This window comes from Eleutherodactylus coqui, chromosome 2 (assembly GCF_035609145.1).
Source record: "Eleutherodactylus coqui strain aEleCoq1 chromosome 2, aEleCoq1.hap1, whole genome shotgun sequence".
Classification (NCBI taxonomy): Eukaryota; Metazoa; Chordata; class Amphibia; order Anura; family Eleutherodactylidae; genus Eleutherodactylus; species Eleutherodactylus coqui.
Genome location: NC_089838.1, coordinates 26,827,394 through 26,850,547, shown reverse-complemented (window position 1 = coordinate 26,850,547; position 23,154 = coordinate 26,827,394). Strand labels below are relative to the sequence as shown.

Here is a 23,154-nt window from a genome sequence, read left to right as displayed (position 1 = left end):
CCGTGCCAACCTCTGCAGTGTGTGCCTGCGGTCCCTCGTCATGGCAGACGCAATTCTAAATAGACATGAGCGTGGTGTGGCATGAGGGCAGCTGAAGGCTGCGCAGGGACAATTTGGTGTGCGCTGTGGGGGGGGGGGGCGGTTGGGCAGCATGTAACCCAGGAGAAGTGGCAGCGGAGTGTCATGCAGGCAGTGATTGTGCTTTGTTGGAGGTAGTGTGGTGCTTAGCAAAGGTATGCCATGCTAATGAGGGCTTTTCAGAAGTAAAAGTTGTTGGGAGGGGGGGGGGGGCACTCTTGCCGGTATTGTGGCTTAATAGTGGGACCTGTGAACTTGAGATGCAGCCCAACATGTAGCCCCTCGCCTGCCCTATCCGTTGCTGTGTCGTTCCCATCACTTTCTTGAATTGCCCAGATTTTCACACATGAAAACCTTAGCGAGCATCGGCGAACTACAAAAATGCTCCGGTCGCCCATTGACTTCAATGGGGTTCGTTATTCGAAACTAACCCTCGAACATCGCGGGAAGTTCGTTTCGAATAACGAGCACCCGAGCATTTTGGTGTTCGCTCATCTCTAATCAACAGCAGACTGTTAGAGATACCTAAGCTAATCCAACAGAGCCATGTGCGCAACCCCTCTTCCCTGGTCCAGTGGGAGACAGAGGTCTGGGGAGGTGAGGCAGTCACCCACCAGTGCCTAATGGCAAATATGGCCCTATCAGAGCAGTGACATAGATGAGCATGCAACCATGAATCAGAACAGTAACCAAAAGAAAGCGCTGGCCTCATACTGGAGGCTTCAGCAGTGACAATAGTGGAAGTCCAGCAGAACAAGGGCACCTGGTGTAAGAAGCAACTGATGTTACACTTACTGTTATTAACCATACAGGTCTATAATAGAGCCAATTGTCATTACCTTATTGTTTATTGCCAGTATATAGGAACTGTTAAATTCCATATTGTATTATATATAGTTTATATTTCCACATTACGATACTTGCTGCATTGTTGCTGCATAATCCCTAGTAAAGACACAGTTGACTGCAACCATTTCCTCAGTCATATTGTCGCTCGTCCTCCTGGGTATCTCTTACATGTCTGTTGGGTGTGCACAGTCATTTTCAAATACTCCCCCTTACAGCTTGCATTGAAAAGTTGCTAGTTATACAATCCCCTAATATGATCCTTCAAAGCGGCTTCAAACAGGGGCTTCATATCAACTTCCCTTCTATTGTAAATCTATCATTCTCAGCCAAGTTTCCTAAGTCTGTAAGTCCCTCCCCGGGGCTGACCTCGCTCTCTACTTTCACAATGCTTGTTCTAATCCTCCCACAACTGTCTCACTCCACAGACAGGTACAAGACGAGAAACTCCTCCAGCACTGACACATGTGAACATATGAAAGCTTCTCTGCACCTGCAAGGAAGGATGGACATCTGGAGACACTGAACTTCCTGCACTTGTGTCGTCAAAGTAAGTAGCAGAAGTTTGGCAAGTTGTAGAAACTTACCTGCTGTGACTTTTCCTCCGGTGTTGGCTGATGGGTTGAGTCTTGACAGTTGGCACTTGCAGACAGCTGCTTCTGGTATAAGCAGATGTTCTGAAAAACTCACCTTGTCCGCCTGGGTAGAGCTGATCATGAGCAGTTTATCTCTATGGATGCATTCTGTGTATACAGATTGGCCCAGGAATGGCAGCGCCCAAGAACCTACGGAATGATGGCTGGTAAGGGTCTGGTGTCCCCAATTGCCCAGTGGCCACTGTGCTGCTCTGCCCTCAGTATACGTCAATTAGGGATGGTTCTTCTGTTCTGTTCATGGGCTCTACTATAGTCATTCTGCACAATTAACCCATTCTATACAATGAGCTCTGCCCCCTTGAAACGTAACTTTTTCATAATTTCCTACCTTGTGACTAGGCTAGGAATGAGAAAAATGGGATTTGAGAGGCAAATGCAGTGAAACGAGTGATACTGGCACCAGCTGGATGAGATTAGGCTTTGCTGAGTATGGAAACCCATTCGTTTCAATGAAACCAAATGCTGGGAGCCCTTGAATTATAGCTCTTGCAACCTCAACAAAGTTGTAGATGTATGCTGCTACTTATAAGATATTGTATTATATACACTTTATTTTTATATGAGATTCTGCAGAGATAAGCGGCGCCACCTAGACTTTATCTCTGCCCGCAGAAAGCAGCATGTTGAAGGTAACTTGCAGGAAGTTTCTTCTATTGTGCCAACTGTTGATTGACTGACACGTTCATTACCTTTCCCTTTAATAAGAGGTTCTTCAGCAGCTGCAGCTGCACGGCAGCTGCAGATCTTCCTTATAAAAAGGATAAGGGCATATCCCACTAATCAATTCTGCATAAGATTTAAAAGAGGTTCTGCAGCAGTTACATATGGAGTAATGCACCCCATGCTAAAAGTTATAAGAATATGATTGCATTGTTGAGCCTTCTTCCAATAAATGGCTTATGTTTAGCGTGTTCGCTACATGCAGTCACAGGTACTGTACATAGCTTTAAAAACCTGCTTTACAGCTTACCGAAGCACTTCCTTTAAAGGAACAGCGCTCTAAAAAAAGCAGATCTTGGTAAATGAGTCACTGAAGGATCTCCGCTGTTTAAAGGAAACACATGCAGATCCTCCAAAGTGAGTTATAATTTCTGCTACACTGTACAAGTGATGTTACTGTATTGCGGTGTAGATACTGCAGTTCTTTGGTGTAAAAATGTATCTCTAGTATTATACAATAGCTGATATGTATCATTTATTTCTAAACATAGTTTATATAACAAAGATATGGGATTTACACTGAATGGACACTTTATTAGAGACACTGACCTTTTCACGATCGGAGTTTCCCGTTATGGAAATTAGAGATGTAACCCCAGAGTGAAGCATAAAATCACTTAAAAGGGTTCTTTGCCCTCTTTTCCACTGATGGACGGGGTGGGGTCTAGCTGATAGTCTGGCCCACTGTCCAGTGCAGCGAGCTGGACGATGTCATCAATGGGAGTGCCGCACTGCTCCTCCGCTTCCTGCTTCTCTACTGGTCATGACATCACATCCAGTGCTGCCAGGAGAGGAGCGGGAAGTGGAGGAGCAGTGCTGCTGTCCCATTGATTTCATTTCCTCCGCTGATAACAATGTCGGGCCCACTGCACTGGACAGTGGGCCAGACGATCAGCTGATGGACAATGGTCCCAAAAGGTGGAACTCTGTCCATCAACTACTGATGACCTATCTGGATGAAGTGAATCAATGAGCGTGAAGAGTGCGGGTACAATGTTCAAAAAATTTGGTGTCGCACAAGCACATGCCTACCTGCAAAGTTGTTGGCTAGCCATCGAAAGACAACGATTACCTGTTTGCACCACGTGATAATTAATCAATCAGCAACTATTTGTGAGACTGTGGAATGCTATGCCTGAGGACGTGGTGATGGCAAAATCCATAGAGGAGTTTAAGAGGGGACTAGATGTCTTTTTGGAGCGCTAAAACATTGCTGGATATAGACATTAAATAACCAGCGGGGTTGTTGATACGGATCTTGGAATCAGGTAGGAACTTTCATATCCAGGGATTATTCTGACCGCCATTATGCAGTCGGGAAGGATTTTTTTCCTCCATACCGTCTAAATTTGCTTCTGCCTCTTTTTTTTTTTTGCCTTTTTCTGGATCAACAAGGGAGTGGAAACAGGCTGAACTGGATGGATATTGTCTTCTTTCAGCCTAACATACTATGCTACTATTTTTATAGAAGCGTTTTACAATGCATTTTAGCTTTAAAAAAAACCTGCATCAGGCTCTTTAATTTGCCACCATATGCCCAGACGTAGTTGGCATATCACATCAATGACTAGAACTATGTCAGCTCTGCTAATAAAAGGGGACATTAAACTCAATGACATGAAATTTCAATGTAACCAATTTAAACAAATACGTTAATTACAGCTCTCATGTAGCCGCCACATTTAATTACAGTTATTCTACTATTCACACATGTAAAACATGTGACATGCTGGCTCACTTCATTATGACAGGCTTTACTGTAAGGCCTTAATCACACTGAGCAATTTTGAGTAAATTTTTTTTTAGGATAGCTGGGAGAATGGCCACCTTATTAGAGACAAATCTAGCAGCGCATTGGACCTTCTTTGACCTTCAGAACTTAGGTACGCCCTACTGCCCAAATGGCCATCCACAGGATGGGCCGAGAAAACATTCCACGCACCATTGCTCTACCAGTCTGAACTGGTGACCTGACAAGAACTGTTTAATGATCCACACTGCCAAATTTTGACTCCTATCAGCAACAGAAACCTGGATTCATCTGACCAGGTGATGTTTTTTCACTGCTCAGTGATATCATTTTTGCGGGTTTTTTTTGCCCCCTGGAGTCTCTTCTTTTTGCTTCTTTTAGACAGCAATGGTGCTGGAAGCGGTCATCTGCTGTTATAGTCCATCTGTGCTAAGGAACGATGAGTTGTGCTCTCAGATATGTTAGTTGGAGTGCCACCATTGTGCTTGGCGGCAACTTGCTCAACTGTGTAGCACCTGTTCCTCAGAACAATTCTTGACATCCTCCCCTGACCCTTTTCAACGTCGAGTTCTTTATGTCCACAGGATCTAATTTTGCTGAATATTTTTTCTCGATCACATATTCTCTGTATACTGTCAACACCGCTGCATGAGAAAAGCCCAAAAAGCTTGGCAGTTTATGAAATCCTGGCCCGACTAGTTTAACACTGATGACCAGGCCTCATTGGAAATCACTCAGATCGCTCAATTTTCCAATCTAATGGGGATTGACACTGAAGCTGGTCTACAGAAAACTTGCTGATGCGATTTTATGCTGCACTCCGGGTCATGGGTCTACTTTCCATACAGAGAAGCTCCAATAGTGAAATGGCCGGGGCCTTTAATAAAGTGGCCAATCAGTGTTTGTATCTTCACTCTTTAGAATCTACTTCTAGCTTTAGTAACACAAAAAACCTCCACTAAACTCGCAGATGAAGATCCGGTATGAGGCCCCCATTTAGTTCTTAGATTTCTCTATACACGTATGTGAAAATCGGTTTTCTAAATCGGACAACCCCTTTAATCTGAATGTTTCGCTTTACTCTCCTATTGCTCTGTTTGTATCCCAGTCTTCATTGTAGTTTTGGCAGCCTACTAATGGACCAGGAAGATTAGGATAAATACAGCTATATGTTCCGTCTATATAGGAGCATTTGAAATATTCTGCAATGAGGTGTGTATATGGGCCCTTGCAGGGGCGTAACTAAAGGCTCAAGGGCCCTGATGCAAAACATGAGCTGGGGCCCCCCCTCTATCTGTTTCTGTACCCGTACCCATACCTAAACCATGCTGCACAGAGACATAACTTGAAGCTACTGGGCCCCAATGCAAAACCTGTAACGGGCCCCCAACTATAATGCTTTATTCATAGTACTGGGCTCCCTATATGGAGAAGAAAGGCCTTATGGGCCCCCTAAGGCTCCTGGGCCCGGGTGCAACCGCATCCCCTGCACCCTCTATGGTAACGCCCCTGGGCCCTTGGGTGGCAGTCACAGTGTGCCCTCAGCTAGATAAGTCTATGTTAGTATTTATATACATATGTAAAAATCATTGTCAGCTCTGTTTTTATTTGTTCAGAATACATTTGGATGACAGGAAACATATTACATACTCTCAAAATATTTCCCTGCCATATCCCGAACCTGCTTCCAGACCGCTGTTGTCGATGGTCCTCAGAGCGCCCCATAGCTGCCACAATTACCTTGTTCTGAAATGGCATCAACGCAGGGGCTACTTCATCTCTTGGAGCAGCTCAAAGTCCCACTGACTCATGTCTGGAGAGTAAGGGGCATGCTCCAACACCTAAATTTTTAATGTCTACCGCCAGTCTTCTTCCAGCAGCAGGGAGACTTGAGCAATGTGAGATTCGCCCATGGCCGTCACAGGCCTTCCTGCTCCGGCCTCGTGGTCGACACTAATCGCTGATACCTATCACCTATCCCGGCTGCTGGTAGTGCCCGTTTGCCATTTGCTTCTAGAAGGCCTTGGTGACACTTCTGTGCATTCCTACCACATGCAACCTGAATTTTCGCTGAAGAAATCTCACGTTGAGTAAACATTATGTTAGCAATTGTAGGGAGGTGTTGCCAAGAATTTTTGCATGACAGGGTACTCCTGTCATGTCTGTTTCCTGGGATCTGTGGTACTACAGATGATCTGCAGCTTTCCTGCTCAGGTGGTGGGGATTGTTCTGGCTGGGCGTGTCTCCAGCCAGCCAATCACTCCAGGTCAGTACACATAAAGCTGTCTTCCCAGGTGTGGGTGTGCTCAGCTTTCTCTGTTCTCATTCTCTCTCTGTGTGTGGTGTGAGCAGGTTCTATGTGTGGTGGCTGCAAGAAAGGTTTCTGTTTGTTTGCTTATGTCGCTGGACTCCTGGTTAGTGTAGGGACTAGTGGTATAGGCAGGAGTCATGATGTGGCCCGCTAGCTTCCATATTTTGATCAAAATGTCACTAATATCTGGCATTTATAACATTTACATTTGCTACTAGTGTTTGCATATTAGCTGCTGATGGTGTGATTCTGGCTCTGTGTGTCTTCTTATCCCATCTAGTTTGTCCCTGTCATTGGTGGCATGTGTATGTGTGTCCTAGCCTGGGTGTGTGGGTTTCTAGGAGCAGCAAGGGCCCAGATCCGAAGAACACAGGGCCACCCTTTATTGGGGCAATGTCCCCGCTCAGGTAAGTCAGTGTCACTGTCAGAACTGGGGTCAGGGATACTGGAAGTCCCTGAAAAACCAGTAACCCCTGTCTCTACCTACTTGCCCCCCTGGGCTAAGCCTCAGGGTGACAACTGGTCCCTACACTCTCTAGGGAAGCGGAACACGGGAACGGACAAAACAGACAGACACTGGAACAAATAGCATGAAGGCAAGTCAGACTATCGGCAACAGGAGGCCACGCAGTCGGCAACAGGAGGCCACGCGGTACAGAAGGGTCAGGCAAAGGCAAGTCGGATCAAAAAAGCAGAGAGTCAAATCACACGAAAACGCAGGTGCAGCTGGAAGACCAAACTAACACTGGCAAGGATATGAGCACACAGACAGGTTTAAATACTGCAAGAGCGGGGAGTCTGACAGCAACCAAGTACACCCAGCCCTGCAGGAGGCAGTGATGAAGACGCGTGCCGGGTTGCCATGGTGCTGAGGACGTGGCGCGGCACCCACCGAGTCCCTAGCTACCCGACGGTGAGGAGGAGCCCGGCGGCCAGGGGAGATTGCCAGGATTGGGGCTCCCCTGTGCCGCAAGGCAGCCGCCTGGGTGACAGGACCGGCGGTGAGGGCACGGCGGACCCACAAGCCGCCGGTCCTGACAGTCACTAACCCTAGTAGAAGATAGGGCGAGGTGCTAATCTGTGGTGTTTCACCTGGTGTTCCCTGTCTATCTTCGGTAACGTTCTTGTGGGCCCAGTGCAGTATTACCTGCTTAACATCACAGTCCGATGGATTCATGAAGATGACTTTAGTTTACGAGGATGGGACAAGAAATGATTGTAAAGCAGCCAATAAATGATATAAGACAGGCGTAGTCACATTTACCTTCCGGTTATATAAAATAAGAGATATCTTAGGTCAATATTGACCGCCCGTCATTCTCTTGTTTGTGCAGAGGTGGCTTTAGGTTCTCAGGCTGCGGGATTAGAAGAAATAGCTGAAGTGTTTATAGAATTGTGGAAGCCATTTCCTGGCATTTAGCGAAAATGATTTAATGAAAAGAGCCGCTGTACCGGGTTCCAATTACTGATGTTAATAGCAGCATAAAGCAAGCAAAGAGGCCGGAAATACTGCATGCATTTACCTGTAATGAGCAGGGTTACATAGATGATTGGTTCTGGAGCTTGCTTCACTTAAATGATTTCTCTGATGAAGTAATTCATTGTATCTATCCATTACATGTTCACAAAATGTACTAGGTCAGAAGAAAAAAAAACTAAATCCATCCATCCATCCCATATATATCTAAGTGGAGTGAAATGGGAAAAAAACACAATTCTGCCATCTTTGGGCAGTCTTGTTTCTATGGCACATACACTATAGCAAAAATTTATCCAGCGACATAGTTGTATGAGGGCTCGTTTCTTGCAGGACGTCTTGTAGTTTCTATTCTTACCATTTTGGGGAACATATGACTTTTTAAAAGGCATATGATTAATATTATTCTTCTAGACGAGGTGACCTGACCAAAAGAAGCGCAATTCTGATGTTGTGTCCTTATTAGAGATGAGCGGGTGACAGGTGAGTTGCGGCAGTGAGCAGGTGGGAGCGGGTGGGAGAGAGAGATCTCCCCTCCGTTCCTTCCCGCTCTCCCCTGCTGCTCCCCGCCCGCCGGCAGCCGAACCTTTTTTCCGAGCGGGCAGGTACTCGCTAAGGGCAATGCTCGATCGAGTAATTGCCCTTAGCAAGTATGCTCGCTCATCTCTAGTCCTTATTTACTGACAATATTCATGCTGCAGGATGAATAATGCATTACTTTGATAGGTCTGAATTTTCCACACCGCAAGTCGCAGTAAATTCAGTACTAGAGATGAGTACTAAAAATGATATGTTAATAGAGATGAGCGAGCACCCAAATGCTCGGGTCCGCGTTATTCGAGTCGAGCTTTTCGTAAAATTCGAGAGCTCTACTCGAGTAACGAACACCATTGACTACAATGGGAGACTCGAGCATTTTTGTATCTGGGATGCCGGGTCCCGTCACAGCGGGGAGGAGCCAAAAACTGGGGCGGGGTCGAACATGGCGTGATGCTCGTTCAAGTAATGAGCACCATCGAGTACGCTAATACTCGAACGAGCATCAAGTTCGGCAGAGTATGTTCACTCAACTCTATTCAGTACCAATCGACAGCACTAACTGGGGATTTTGATGCAGAATGAAAATGGTTTAAATCAGTCTTCAATTCTGCGTCAATATTCGCACTGCAGATTTTGATGTGGCGTTCCGCAGAGGTGAATTCTGCTGCGCCTTTGCGGAAAACTTCCACCCGTATAAAAAGGCCCTTACACGCCATTATCAATAGTGATTGTAGCATATAAGCAGGTGACAGGGGGGAGTAGCTCCTCCTGTTATCCATCAGCACACCACAATGTGATTGCAGGATGCCGATGGATTCCCATTACAGCTGGAGGCCTGATTGTGGCCTACGAATCTGCCTGGTTGGCCTGCCTATCAAGACCCTGCCTCTGACAGCGTCTAATTGATGTTAAAAGTACACTACACTGCACTACATAAGTAATGCAGTGTTGTGTACCAGCGATCCAACAATCTTCAGGTCCCTTTGAGGGACAAAAAAGTTCTGTAACGTCAACGTTTATTAACTCCTTAAGGACCAGACTGTTTTGTACCTTAAGGACCAGACACTTTTTAGGGATTTTACCCATGTGGCGGTTTTACTGCCCTATTTTGTTTCCTTTAGCTACCAAAATTATTTTTACTGCGGTTTTTTTCCGTAACATATAGGGCGATTTTTAAAATATCTTTTTCACTGACTTTTTTTTCCGTTTTATTGTTTTATTGGGATTAAAATGCTTAAAAAAATGATTTTTTTTTACATTTATAGTTATTTTTTAAAATTTATTATATTTATGCTAAAATAAAGTATGGGAACAGGTTTCTCTATTTATTTTGGACGTTTTGATATATAGTATGTATGGTTTTGGTTTACAGGGCGCATACGGCGACGGTTTTTGTTGGCGTCGGCTTTGTGTTATTTTCTTTCTTATGTATATGTTATTGTATTCTTGAATTTCGTCTTACAGGTGTATGTAATTATGTTTTTTACTATCTATGTCCCCCATGATGTCATATAAGACCTCTGGGTGACTTTCACTTTTTAAATTTTTTTTATTTGACGCTTTCCCACTGTAGCTGGGGCGTGCATATTTCCATGGCATAAAAGCACCCAGGCCGACCAATGTAGCGCCAGACTGGAAAGATAGTCCTGGAACTATCTTTCTGCCTGGAATACGTCGGCCGCTGCATAGACTCCTATAGGAACCAATGACAGCGGCTGGAGAAGGAAGGTGGGAGAGAAATAAACAGCATGACTGCTAAACTCCCTCTCCTATCTCTCCTCCTCTGCGCCCCTTGCCAGCTGTTTGCAAGGAGTGGAGCTAGTGGCTAACCTTTTGCCCTGTCCCACCCCCTCTCATTGCAAACAGCCGGCAAGGGGCAGAGTAGGGGCGGGAGCTCAGCACACTAGCTCCTGCCCCTTCCTGCCTCCTCCCCTTGCTGAGAGCCAGTGAGAGGGAGGGAAGGGGGAGATGTCTTAGCAGAGCTAAACCGTCTCCCCCCGTACAATGGCATTGCGGGCTAGACATATATGTGCCAGGCCAGGGCCATCTGAACAGTTGCACAATTGTTAGCTTTGTGCGTCCTTTCATGCGTTTTTAAGGTGCCAGTGGTGAACAAAAAAATGCTGACACCCATGTAAAAGAGCCCTAAAACCAATAGACCAATCAAAAAGTCAGTTACTCCAAAATATCACCGTTGGAAGCTACAACTCTTTTTGAAGATATCAATACCTTACATAGCTCCGCTGAAGGAAAATTAAAAATGTTATCGCTCTTGGAATTCATCAATGCAAATGCACTACTTTTTTTTAAGGGTTCTTAATTCAGAAAAATACATTAAAAAAAACTATATAAGTTTGGTACTGCTGTAAAAGAAAACCTGAAAAACAATGGCTGGATTTCTGTTTTTTTTCCACTCTCTCCAAAGAAAATGAACGAGACATTATATGTACCCCAAAGTTGTACCAAGAGAAGATACAACTCATTCTGCCAAAAACAAGGCCTCGTGTGGCTATGTCGAGGAAAAACTAAAAATGTTACCACTCCTGGAATGTAACAATGTAAAAATAAAAAAAACTGCCTGGTCATTAAAGGGGATTTCCAAGTAGCGCCCATTGTTTAGTGGCCGGTGCCCGTAATTGCAGGAGCAGCTCCAATTGATTTCGATGACACCCCTGCAATTACGAGCGCCGGCCACAACACGGGACGGGAGCAGTGGCTTCCAATCCGACCCTAGTGTATTCCCGGGGGTGCTGCCTGGAAAACCCCTTTTAAGGTGCAAAGTAGGCTGGTCACAAAGGATTTAGGAATTACTGTTTGTTGCGTTGATCGTGGTTTCTCATTTCATAGCATGGCTGCCGTCTGATTAACCCTACAAAGCCTCTGAGTGGACATTCTAGGGATGATCTACTGCTTAGCAATGGACTGCTCTAGTCCTATAAAGATTTTACTGCTTTACTAGCTTACAGGTTAGACGAGTCCCGTGACCATTATATCCACTAACTGGATAATGGGTAGTCTGAACTTGGGAATAAACAGATGATATAATTGTCTCCTGGTCGGCCCAACCCTATAGACATTGTAATTTCCAATGTTCTCCAGTCTAGGAACAGCGACAATTAGGTTAGTCACTGTTGGCTTAGTGGAATTGGCCTAAAAACTCAACCTGAGAGGCTCCAGGGATTAGATGCTGGTCGGACATGGGGCAAATGACTTATAAGAAGACGACCTCCCCATAAGCCAATTAAATTGTGAGCAGCATCCTGACTGCTCCGGTAGGGCTGAACACAAATATTCAGTTGCATGATATGCATTCTGAGAAAGGCTGTCCGGGTGTCTGTCTACAGTCTTAATTTTAGGATGCACTATAAGTGGCCATTCTATTGACCCCTTAACACTATATGATGTAAATTTACATCCTGGCTGCCTGGTACTTAATGCAACAGGACCTAAACTTACGTCCTTTGCATGGCACCTGTTTTCACCGATCCCCACTGTTACATGATGTGATCTTGCCGCGATTTCATGGCAACCAGACGCCATTGCCTGTTAGCAGTAGCGATAATACAATGCAGTACAGATGTACTGAAATGTATTATCATAGCGATCATACGATTGTGGGTTCAAGTCCCCTACAGGGACTTAAAAAAACTCTCTTTCGCTTCTTTTTAAAAAACACACGTTTAGTATAGCCTCAACCGTAATGACCTGTACAATAAATTGAACAATGAACACCTGCATGGCAAAGAAACATTTTTTAAAAACTCTAAAAAACAGAACCAAAATGCTTATTTTGTCCAATTAGCCTCTCAAAAAACACAATGAAAGTGATAAAAAACAAAAAAAAACTAAATGGTACCAAAGAAAACTACAGCTCTTCCCACACAAAAAAACAAGCCCTCATATGGCTATGACCATGAAAAAAGAAAAACATTATGGCCTTTGAAAAGTGGGCATTCCAAGTCCCCCCCAAATTGTGTCCTTAGGCTCAAAATAGGCCACATCCTTAAGGAGTTAAAGACCCTCATGTAGTGGTGCATTAGAGCTCCTGTGGCCTTCAGAACCACACCAATTTGTCATGGCATAGATTCCACTAAATGATGAGGTGTTGAAATTTGCGGAAATATTTGGCCCATGCGGACAGGAAGCTTCTTGCTGTTCCCTTGAGGAATTAGATGGAGGTACTGACATTCGCTGAGCAGCTGACAGGAAGGCTTCATCGACTAACTTTCCATCAGCACGGTGCACCAGAAATCTGGATTCATCCGATCAGTCTACGTCTTTTCACTGCTCAGTGATGCAAGTTTTGCGCTATTTCCCACATAGGAGTCTCGTCTTTCTATTTCTCTTAGATAACATTGTCAGTCATCTGCAAGTATAGCCCATTCATGCTAAGGCTTGACGTGTTCTGCATTTGGACACATTAGTTGGAGCACCAGTGTTGTGTTGGGTGCAATTTGCTTCACCGCGCACCCCTTCTTGGTGAGAATGATTCCTGACATCTTCCTCTCATTCCTTTCATTGATCAGTTGTTAATGACCCCTTTCGCTACATGTTTTCCTTGATCACACCATTCACATTATACTCTCCACACCACTATACAAGGCTGGCAGTGTATGAAATCCTGGCCACCGGCTAGTCTAGCTCCAATGACCAGGCTTGATTTTCCCATTCTATTGTGGATTCACACTGACACTGCTCCATGGAAAATTTTCTTGGGTCTCATTTCCATACAGGGAACCTGCTCCAATCATGGAAGAGTAGGTTTCTCCAATACAGTGGCCATTCGATGTATATACCTTGGAGACGGTCCGTGCAAAGGTCCCTTGGAAGGAGGGTTGGTTTATGCAATCACCTTTGACATTGAGGCTTGAGAACCTCTGCAGGACTTTCATCAGGGAAAATGCATGGCTAGTAAACAAAGTGGTAGAGAATTGACTCAAGTGGGAAGGAAAGCGAGACGCATGCACCAGGCCATTCTGTCCTGGGTGCAAAACTCACTCACATATTGGAGGACCATTTTGTTTTTTCCATTAGAAGTCCCTTCTCTGTTCTCTGTACACTACTATCCTACTCTCTAACCAGTATCCCTCCACCATTAATCAAGTCTTTAGCTAAAATTTAAAATAAAGTTTTTTTTGCTGGGAACTGACTTTAATGCACCCATAGACATAACCATTGTTCGCCAAGTGGGTGAGCCGGCAGAGGCATAATTTATAGGGTAGATTTGGTCTTAAAGTGTTACGTTTCCTACTCTACCAGTATGATGGGATCGCTTTACTTTAGTGAGAAATGCTGCTTACTATCTATGGTCTACTTTCCCAAATCTCTATTTTGACCTCCACAGTTGAGTAATTCACGTAAACCAATATTTGTTTGCCGTTTTTCAACAATCCACTAGTGTACATAATCCGGATAGGAACCCCTCCCTGATCATTAATCTCTCTTCCTTGAATATTAGTACCTTCTAGTGTAAGCCCAAAGCAGAAGTTGACTTTAGCTCTGTTATGATAATGTGTCACATTCATGTTACAGAAGGTGTTTGGCCAGTGGCCCTACCATTTTTTTAGGTTCATGCCACCTACTTCCTTGCTGCTCTCTGCCCTCCCATATATTGTAGCATTGTTTAATAACCCCAAACCTTTGTGTACCCCTGGGTAGCTTGGCAGTGGTTCTCCAAGTAGAGAGAAAATATGGCAACAGGAGCCAAAGCAACACCATACTCGTCTGAGCAGTTGGGTACCTATTTTGTAGTGGCTGGACCTTTACTGAGTACAGCTCCTCAAGACCCTAGGTGATACTCGCATTATTCTCGTGATGTAATTTTAACCCCTTAATGACCGCCTTTTTATGGCGGTCATTAAGTGTTCTTATTCTGATGCATGCGTCTTTTCACAGCACTGCATCAGGAGCCCGGCACGGGTCTGCAATGCCAGGGGGAGTGGGTGCTCGGTTGTCGGATAACAGCCTGGCATTTGCTCTAACAGGGGGACTAGAGAAACCACAGATACCCTCTGTTTAACTGTTAATACGCCACAGTCAATGCATCTACGGCATGTAAAGGGCTGACAGAGGACGGGGGCTCCTTCTGTCACCCATCAGATCCTCGCAATGTGGTTGTAGGGTCTCAATGGCTTGTTATGGCACCCAGAGATTTGAAGATGGCCTCTGGGTCTGCCAGGTAAGGTAGCCTATAAGGCTCAGTGTCTGGCTATATAACATAGGTTTCATAATACACTGCTTTACTGAAGTATAGTAGTCTATTATAAGAACAATCAAAAGTGTTGAAATTCAAGTCCCCTTGGCTTGAAAAGATTCTGCAATAGCCATTCTAATTCCTTTGGTGGATTATCAATCATTTAAGGAGACTAGCTGGGAGGGGTCAGAACCCTGGGGAGTATGAACTTAAACCTATTTGTTAGTATCTTCATGAGGACTTAATTGTCTTGGTTTAACAGAGAGATTGGTTTGTATGATTGAAGTGGCATCCCTGTCAGGCTTTGCTAGTATGTGTCTCATGAAAGTCTTGGTCTTGTAGATAGTGTATATAGCATTATATAATTGTTGTTACATTGGGGCAATTTGTATATTTAGGAGTTTATAGTATTCCCTCCACAGACCGTTCGAACTGGGAGTCTTGTTGTTCAGAAGGGACTTTATGATTTGTATAATCTTGTCTTCTGTAAAGGGGCTAGAGAGGTATTACTGATGTGTTGATGAAAGTTTGGGGGGGTTCAGTAATATTTAATAGGTCTCATGAAGATTGGGAGTCATAAGGAGGCTTTGTATATAGTGCATTAGAGTATTAATCTGTAAAAAGTTAGTAAGTGGTGAGGATGTATATCCTGACCCTTCAGGTAATTGCAACTTCATGCATAGATTTAGAGGGAGACATTAGTTGTGCCAGAAGCTTCCCCAGCAAAATAAAATTGTTTCTGGTAGTAACGCGTTTCCCCGAAAATAAGACATCCCCTGTAAATAAGACCCAGTAGAGGTTTTGCTGATGTGCTAAATATAAGGCCTCCCCCAAACGTCAGACATAGCTCTATCCCTGCTGTGCGAGTCTGCTGTGATGAGCTCCCCCTGGTGGCTGGAAGCTGTAATACCGTCCCTGCTGTACAAGTGGTCCAGGAACTGCTGTGGGTGATCGCTACAGTCTCCAGACAGTGTGTGGGAGCGAGGTACTTTACAGCCCTTATTTTTTGTGGCCCTGTGAGTCAGACAAGACAAGAAGTCCTCATTATGGACCGTGCTATTGCTAGACATGAGAGATTTGGCCAATAATTCTGAAAGAAATGGAGTCACAAGAAATTCACCAGGAAATTCAGTGTTTGGATTGTTCTGATGTTCCAGAAGAGGATGACACGACCGTCATTGAATAAATCTAGCTTTGTGTTCATAAATATCGGGATCGGTAAATGTACCATAGATTGTTGTACATGGAAATAATGGTAGGAACAAGAAACTCTTGATAGGATCCCCAGCTTGTCTGGTTATGCTGGTTTGTGATGACAACTACTGTACAGTATATAAGAAATGCGTTTTTTTTTTGTTTAACAATAAATGTGACTTCTTGTTCATGGAAAAATAAGGCACTCCCTGAAAATAAGACCTAGCGCATATTTGAGAGAAAAATTAATATAAGGCACTGTCTTATTTTCGGGGAAACAGGGTATCAACTGCCCATTGTGCCTGGCCTTTCAGAAATGTCTCCAGCAATTGTTCTGCTTCTAGGTAAGCCTGTTGAGATTCATTTGTGTTAACCCTAATATGATGGTCATGTGCCTTTGTGAGAGCCTAATAGAGGATGTTATAGCTCGTGGCCTAATTCCTTTTAGAATGGGACACACATGACATAATATGTCCCCACATCACCGTCTTTGATGTCCTCCAAATGAGGCTCGGAAGAAAATATTCCCACTCTACTCTGAGAAAATGTTTTCAATTGTCAGATTTCTTAAGATATGATGAAATCCGCCAATTTTTACTAAATCTGTGGGATATCTGGAGGTCTATGATAATACAAGCATGGTTGGAGATCAATATGTTTTCAATATGCATATGTTTAACATGTAGAAATACAGATGTGGTAGTCAATATGGAGTTAATTGTAGAATAAGAATTGCATACATGTGATTAGAAAGGTTACCTTATTGCTGTGGATCACAAAGTGATCGTTTGGACATTAGGTCAACAACACACTTTACCAAGTGTTCATCTTGAGCAGAAGGCATTGGTATGGATTTATCAAGGTGTGGGACCAACGTCAAGTCGCCCCCTAGAATGAGAGTATAGAATATTTTGGACAATAAGAGGATTTCAGAGCAGAATGTGGCATTAGATTGATTTAGGGAGTAGATATTAAGGATGGAGCATACAGTATGGGTGATACAGTTTCCTATATATTACTATATATGCTTGTATATAGTAATATCTAGGAAACTGTATCACCCATTCAAATCTATTTGTACATTTCAAACTATAATGGCCCATATCGGGCAAACAATACCCACAGTTTATCCCAGTGATGCTTGCTCCCATGTTGTTACACAGGAGCGAGTATCACTGGCATCACTCAGAGCATTGCCAACATCGAGGCCAAACAGACTGCGGAACGTTCTCTCCCCGACCGCCGTCATTCACAGTAAGGCCTCATGTCCACAGGCTTTAAATCCGCAGCGTTTCTCCCGCTCGCGGATCCGTGCCCCATAGGGATGCATTAGACACCTGCAGGTAGTTAAATACCTGCGGATGTCATTTTTCCCGTCAGGCGCGGATCCTCGCGCGGGAAAAAAAATGGACATGCTCCATTTTAGTGCGGGTCTCCCGCAGGGATGGCTCCCGTAGGCTTCTACTGAAGCCTATGGAAACCATCCGTACCAGAATTAAACTCACCTGCTCTGGGCGATGCGGTTCTTCCCTTCTTCGCGGCCGGATCTTCTTTCTTCGGCCCGGCGGATATGCCCGGCGCATGCGAGCGACACGCTGCCGGCGTGCCGAGCATATCCGCCGGGCCGAAGAAAGAAGATCCGGCCGCGAAGAAGGAGAGATACGCATCGCCCGGAGCAGGTGAGTTTATTCTGATTTTTAGGCCTCATGTCCGCGGGGCAGGAGGGACCCGCTGCGGATTCTACATATAGAATCTGCGGCGGGCCTGATTTGCCCCGTGGACATGAGGCCTAAGAAGGCAGTCATTGAGAAGTGAACAACTGGTGTGCACACTGAACGGCACGCTGCTCAGTTTTCTGCATGCAGAGACATAACGACTGAACAAGTCTCATTCAGTTGCTGCATGCATTTTCACAGCGCAATTATCGGTCAAATTCCTGCAAAAATGATAATCATCCCGTATAAATAAATAAAATAAATCTTGGTATTTGTATAGCACCAACTAATTCCGCAGCGCTTTCACGTAATTATTACTTATTACCCCTAACCAAGCTGGGTTCTCATTTTACCGACCTCGGAAGGATGGAAGGCTGAGTCAACCTTGAGCCGGCTACCTGAGTCTTGTGGGGATTGAACTTGCAACTTTCAGGTCGTAGGTGAGAGCTTACACTCTGTGCCACACAAGGCTCTTAAATAGGCCACAATGCATAGACATTGAGCTATCCATGGGGCTTTTAGCAAGCAGGCATCACCCGGTGCCCAGTGACTTTCCTGCAGGAAGGCAATATGCGGGTGTAATCTTTGTACATGCACGATAACTTGTTTATGCTTACTTGGAGAGTTGATCCCTGCTACATTCCAAGATACTTTATTTAATATCATTCGAAGAGTGGGAAGGGAAACAGACGTTACGGAAGTCATCCTATACCGGTTCTAGGAGAGTTTGTAGTAAAGAAAAAGTTGGAGGTATTCCCGGGCTTCATGTCCCAACAAGCGAGTGGCCCAAGGGAACAGAGATGTATTGCCGATCCACACACCTTCCTGCAGTGGGGATAAACAACAAAGAGTAGGATGAAGTCATAAAATTGCAACAAAACAGTAAATATATAAAGGATTAGTAAAAGGGAAAGAGGGAGAAAGCATTAACATAGCTAATGGAATGTCTTGGACAATAAGAGTTGGAGAATTTCAGAATAGAATGTGGCATTAGATTGATTTGGGGAGTAGATATTAGGGATGGGGCATCTATGCTTGTATATAGTAATATCTAGGAAAATGTATCACCCATTGGAATCCTGTAATCTGTTTGGGTATGTCAAACTATAATGGCCCATTTAGATGGGACGAACTGTCAGGCTAACGATGCCCCTCATCTCATCCCAGTGTTGCTAGCTCCTATGCTGTTACACAGGAGCGAGTATCACTGGCATCACTCACAGCGTTACTGGCTTATCGGTGTCCAGGTTGGTCCATGAGTATCCTTCTTTAGGGTTTTTCTTGTCTGTTGAAGGTCAGTGTTTGAATCATGAATGGATACCCGTAATGTTGCTGGATATTTCTCTCTCCAAGGCTTACAAAATGGTCCAGAATGCCTTTCCTTTCTGTGTAATTGAAGCCGTAAAGTCCTGGAATGTTAGAACTCAGTGACTTCTCACTTCCAGGTTGTCAACCCGTCTATAGGCTCGGAGTATGCTCTCCTTCATAAGGAAATGGAAAAAGTTGTCTATGATTGCTCTGTGACAATCTTTGTTTTTCAATTTCCTAACTAAACAACGTGCTCATTCGATTGGAGGTAGGGTGTAATCGGTGGGGAGGTTTAGTTCTTGCATAAGATCCACAGCCAGAATGGTGAAGATCTCTTCTCCCCATATAGTTTCTGGGATTCCCATGAAGCGTAGGTTATTTCTCCGACTTCTATTCTCTAGGTCCTCCAGTTTATCTAGAAGACGTTGGTTGGTGTTGGCTTGTTGAGTGAGAGTTTCTTGTACCTTCTTGTAATCGCCTAGGAGTTGGGTATTAGATGTTATTTGCACCAAGCCATTATTGTTAGAAGTGTTATGGATTTCCAATCTCTTATCAAATAGTGGTAGCATGAAACAGGAGACCTTGCGCCACCATCTGTGAATGCTCCATGAGAGCCTGATCATCAGGACTAGGGGGAGACAAGTAAACCTGATTCTGAGTCAGTCTGTTGCGGTTTGAGAGATTGTTGCTGGTATGAGGGTCTTTTCCATTTTCTTCGGCTTCACTGCATCCAGTAGCTTCTGTTTTCTTTGAGAGGATTGCGTTTTAGCTTTTGACATTAGTGCTGTGTTTTGAGCATGTTTTCTGAAGAGTCTTTCTAAAGTTTGTCCATTCCAATGCATGTTGGGTGGATTGTGTATTAGCTTCTCCCTCACTTCCTATATGAGGATGTCTCTTAGGTCTGAAGGTGATCCAGATTGAGTATATTTGAGTGACAGTGGTAGGTATTTGTTTTCGGATCACAGTAACATTTCACTATCTACTTCGTTGTGGCTGAACACCCCCTCCGAGTGACTGGGGTGGGGGGTAATATTTAGCCTACTTATAGTGGCTAATGGAAGCCAGGACCTCCGGGGAAAATAGGAAGGCACTCCAGAATTATTCACGTTGTGTGGATATGTCAAAGTCTTTCATTTATAGCTATAGGATATGTAGTGCCTTATTAAAATCCTACCAGAAGTCCCAATGTAACAGACTTTAAAGAGGGAGCAAGAGTTCCGGTGGACCTGTGGAGCCTTAGTCAGTAACCTGGATGAGTTTAATAGAAATTATATTTAAGGACATAGTCTATATAAAGCATAGTAGCTGAAAAATAGAAAATATCCCCAAAACAATGAATGAACTGGTCACAAGGTGGCAGTAGGAGGCTGTGTTCTACAGTATACTATAGGCTGGAAGCCCCAGTAAGCAGTATGGAATGGAGTAATGGGAATCCCGGAAGTGGAACTTACTTAGCTTTATAATGGCATATACTTAGGTTATACCATAAATGTTTCAGATGGGAATATCCTTGCGGCCCTTGGAATTGGTTCAGTATAGCAATGCAGCCCTCGGACAAGAAAAAGTTGTGCACCCTTGGTCTAGAAGGTGCGTGGTGAGAGCTAGAGTCACTATTAGGGGATAGTAGCATGGAAATATGCATTTGACTACCAAATAATGTTAGTAATGAACTGAGGCGTAACCTGAAGCTCCTGGGTCCCAGTGCAAAACCTGGAATGGGGCCCCCAACTATAATGCTTTATTCATAGTACTGGGCTCCCTATAGGGAGAAGAGAGGCCTTATGGGTCCCCCAAGGCTCCTGGGCCCGGGTGCAACTGCATCCCCTGCACTCTCTATAGTTACGCTCCTGGTAATTAAGAAGCTCCAACTCCACACTGTGGGTACTAATCTTAAAACCACTGCTAATTATTGCACTAGACAACATAGGGGGCACCTCTCACTATTTGTCAATAGACATCTGCATATGCCAAGTAGAGGCCGACTCCCATCTGTCAGGGACAAGTGCAAGCGTACAGATGTAGGAAAGTTAAACTTTAATATAACTTTCTATAACATAGTTTGTGTTCTTTCAATTACTTTACAATAGCTTTTGTTGTGTTAAGATGCTAGAACAATAGCTTTTCAATGGCTTATTACAAGATAACATTTTATGGAAAGTTATTAGTCAAGTTAACCCCTTCCCGACTACAAAATGTAAATGTCATAAAGGGAGCTCCATACCAGGCAGCTCTCAGCTGTTTCTGAGTTCTCTCAGTTAACTGTTTAGATATCAAGCTGACCGAAGGCCAAAACAGACGCCGGAGCAGGGGACTTTTTCCTGCACCACATCAGCATCTGCCGCAATGCAATTGGGGTGCCAGTTAATAGCATGGCAGCCCAGAGCCTACTGAAGGCTCCCAGGGTTGCCTTGCATAAATGCCTGATAGGCAACATCAAAAATCGCTATATACTACAATACTGATGTATTGCATTTTATAGTACAAGCAATGAAATGATTGCAAGTTCAAGTCCAGACAAAAAAAGTGTAGAAAAATGTTTTTATACAAGGTTTTTATTAACAATAAAAAAAGTTAAAAATATTAAAAGTTAAAAAACCCTATTCTTATTTTTCTCCTTGCCATTAAAAAAAAAGAAGGAATTCCAGAATTGGGTTTTTTTGGTATCCTGGCTAAAACAAAGTAAATAAAAAGTGATCAAAAAGATGTATGTTTCCTAAAACAGCATTAATAAAAACTATGGCTTTTGCAAAAAAAACAAGCCCTTACACAGCCCAATCAATAAAAAATTAAAAGTGTTTTAAAAATAGAAGATCATTAAAAAAACTATATAAATTTGGTATCATCTTAATTGTACTGACCAATAAAACAAAGTTCAAATGTCAGTTTTTCTCCACTGTGAATACTGTAAAAACTAACAGCCCCCCTCAAAAAAAAAAAAAAAAAAACCCATCCCACTAAAAACAAGCCCTTATATGGTTATGTTGATCAAAAAGTTATGGCTCTAGAGACATTTGGGAAACTATCGGGATTTAAGGTTAACACCACAAAGTGGGAATTACTAGATATCTCTCCCCGCAGCAACCTACACAATATTAACATTTCAAAAATCCCGGTCGCTCTGGTTAAGAATTCTATCAAATACCTGGGAATAAATGTAGGTAAGGTACCCGAGCGCTTATATAAGCTAAACTATCCCCCAGTAATACATAAAATCATAAGCGAACTTCAGGGATGGAATAACCTCCCACTATCCTTTTTGGGACGATGTCATCTAATTAAAATGATTAGCTTCTAGAGATGAGCGAGTCTACTCACTAAGGCACATTACTCGAGCGAGTAGTGCCTTAGCCGAGTATCTCCCCGCTCGTCTCTAAAGATTCGGGGACCGGCGCAGGTGACAGGTGAGTTGCGGCGGGCAGTGGGGGGAGAGAGGGAGAGAGCTCTCCCCTCCGTTCCTCCCCGCTCTCCCCCGCCGCTCCCCGCCCCCCGCCGGTCCCCGAATCTTTAGAGACGAGCGGGGAGATACTCGGCTAAGGCACTACTCGCTCGAGTAATGTGCCTTAGCGAGTATACTCGCTCATCTCTATTAGCTTCCCAAAGCTGCTTTACCAACTACAGACTATCCCACTTTTGCTGAAAAGACAAGACCTAGGAAAGCTTTATGCAGCATTCTCGGCATTTATTTGGTCGCGCAAACGTCCCCGTATCGCTTTGAAAAAACGTATGATGTCCAGAATTAGAGGTGGATTAAACTTCCCAGATATACGTACATATAATGTAGCCAGCCTGGTGAGGCACTCGTTAGATTGATTGGAAGGATCTGACTATTTTTCAAATTACGAACTAGAAATGGAATTGCTGCATCCCTGGAGTTTAAACGCTCTTACATACAGGTTTTGCTAACCTCCAACCTGAAGCCAAACACTCAAATATGGCAAGAGACACTATTGCAGCCTGGAAAATTAAGCGCAAAGCCTATAAATATAGATGAGCAAGTATACTCGCTAAAGGCAATTGCTCGAGCGAGCATTGCCTTTAGCAAGTATCTCCCCCGCTTGAGACTAAAGGTTCGGGTTCCGGCAGCAGGCACGGAGCTGCGGGGGAGAGCGGGACGGAACGGAGGGGAGATCTCTTACTCCCCCCCCCCCCCCCCCGCTCCCTCCTGCTGACTGCCACTATTCACCGCTCCCCCGCGCCGGCAATGCTCGCTCGAGCAATTGCCTTTAGCGGGCATACTCGCTCATCTCTACCTATAAACTATCTTTCAAAGCTTCAAAACATATGGATTTGTGGGGACACCCGGACTTTGGAGAAGGGCGGGTACATAAAAAGGTTTGAAGTATGGCGTAGTAGGGGTATTTGGAAA

General features: G+C 44.2%; 2 protein-coding genes across 3 annotated transcripts in view; both read left to right on the top strand.

Moving 5' to 3' along the window:
* The window catches only part of LOC136609915 (myelin and lymphocyte protein-like), a 54,661-nt gene extending 35,750 nt beyond the window's left edge, over positions 1–18,911 (top strand). The window contains exon 5 of the mRNA XM_066589201.1: positions 18,834–18,911. Within this exon, the coding sequence (XP_066445298.1) occupies positions 18,834–18,911 (78 nt within the window). The remainder of the gene's footprint in view (positions 1–18,833) is intronic.
* CRACR2A (calcium release activated channel regulator 2A) overlaps positions 1,143–23,154 on the top strand; it is a 140,884-nt gene continuing 118,872 nt past the window's right edge. For both annotated transcript variants that reach the window (XM_066590504.1, XM_066590505.1), the window contains exons 1-2: positions 1,143–1,270; positions 1,353–1,474. The gene's annotated coding sequence lies outside the window, so the exon portion shown is untranslated. The remainder of the gene's footprint in view (positions 1,271–1,352; positions 1,475–23,154) is intronic.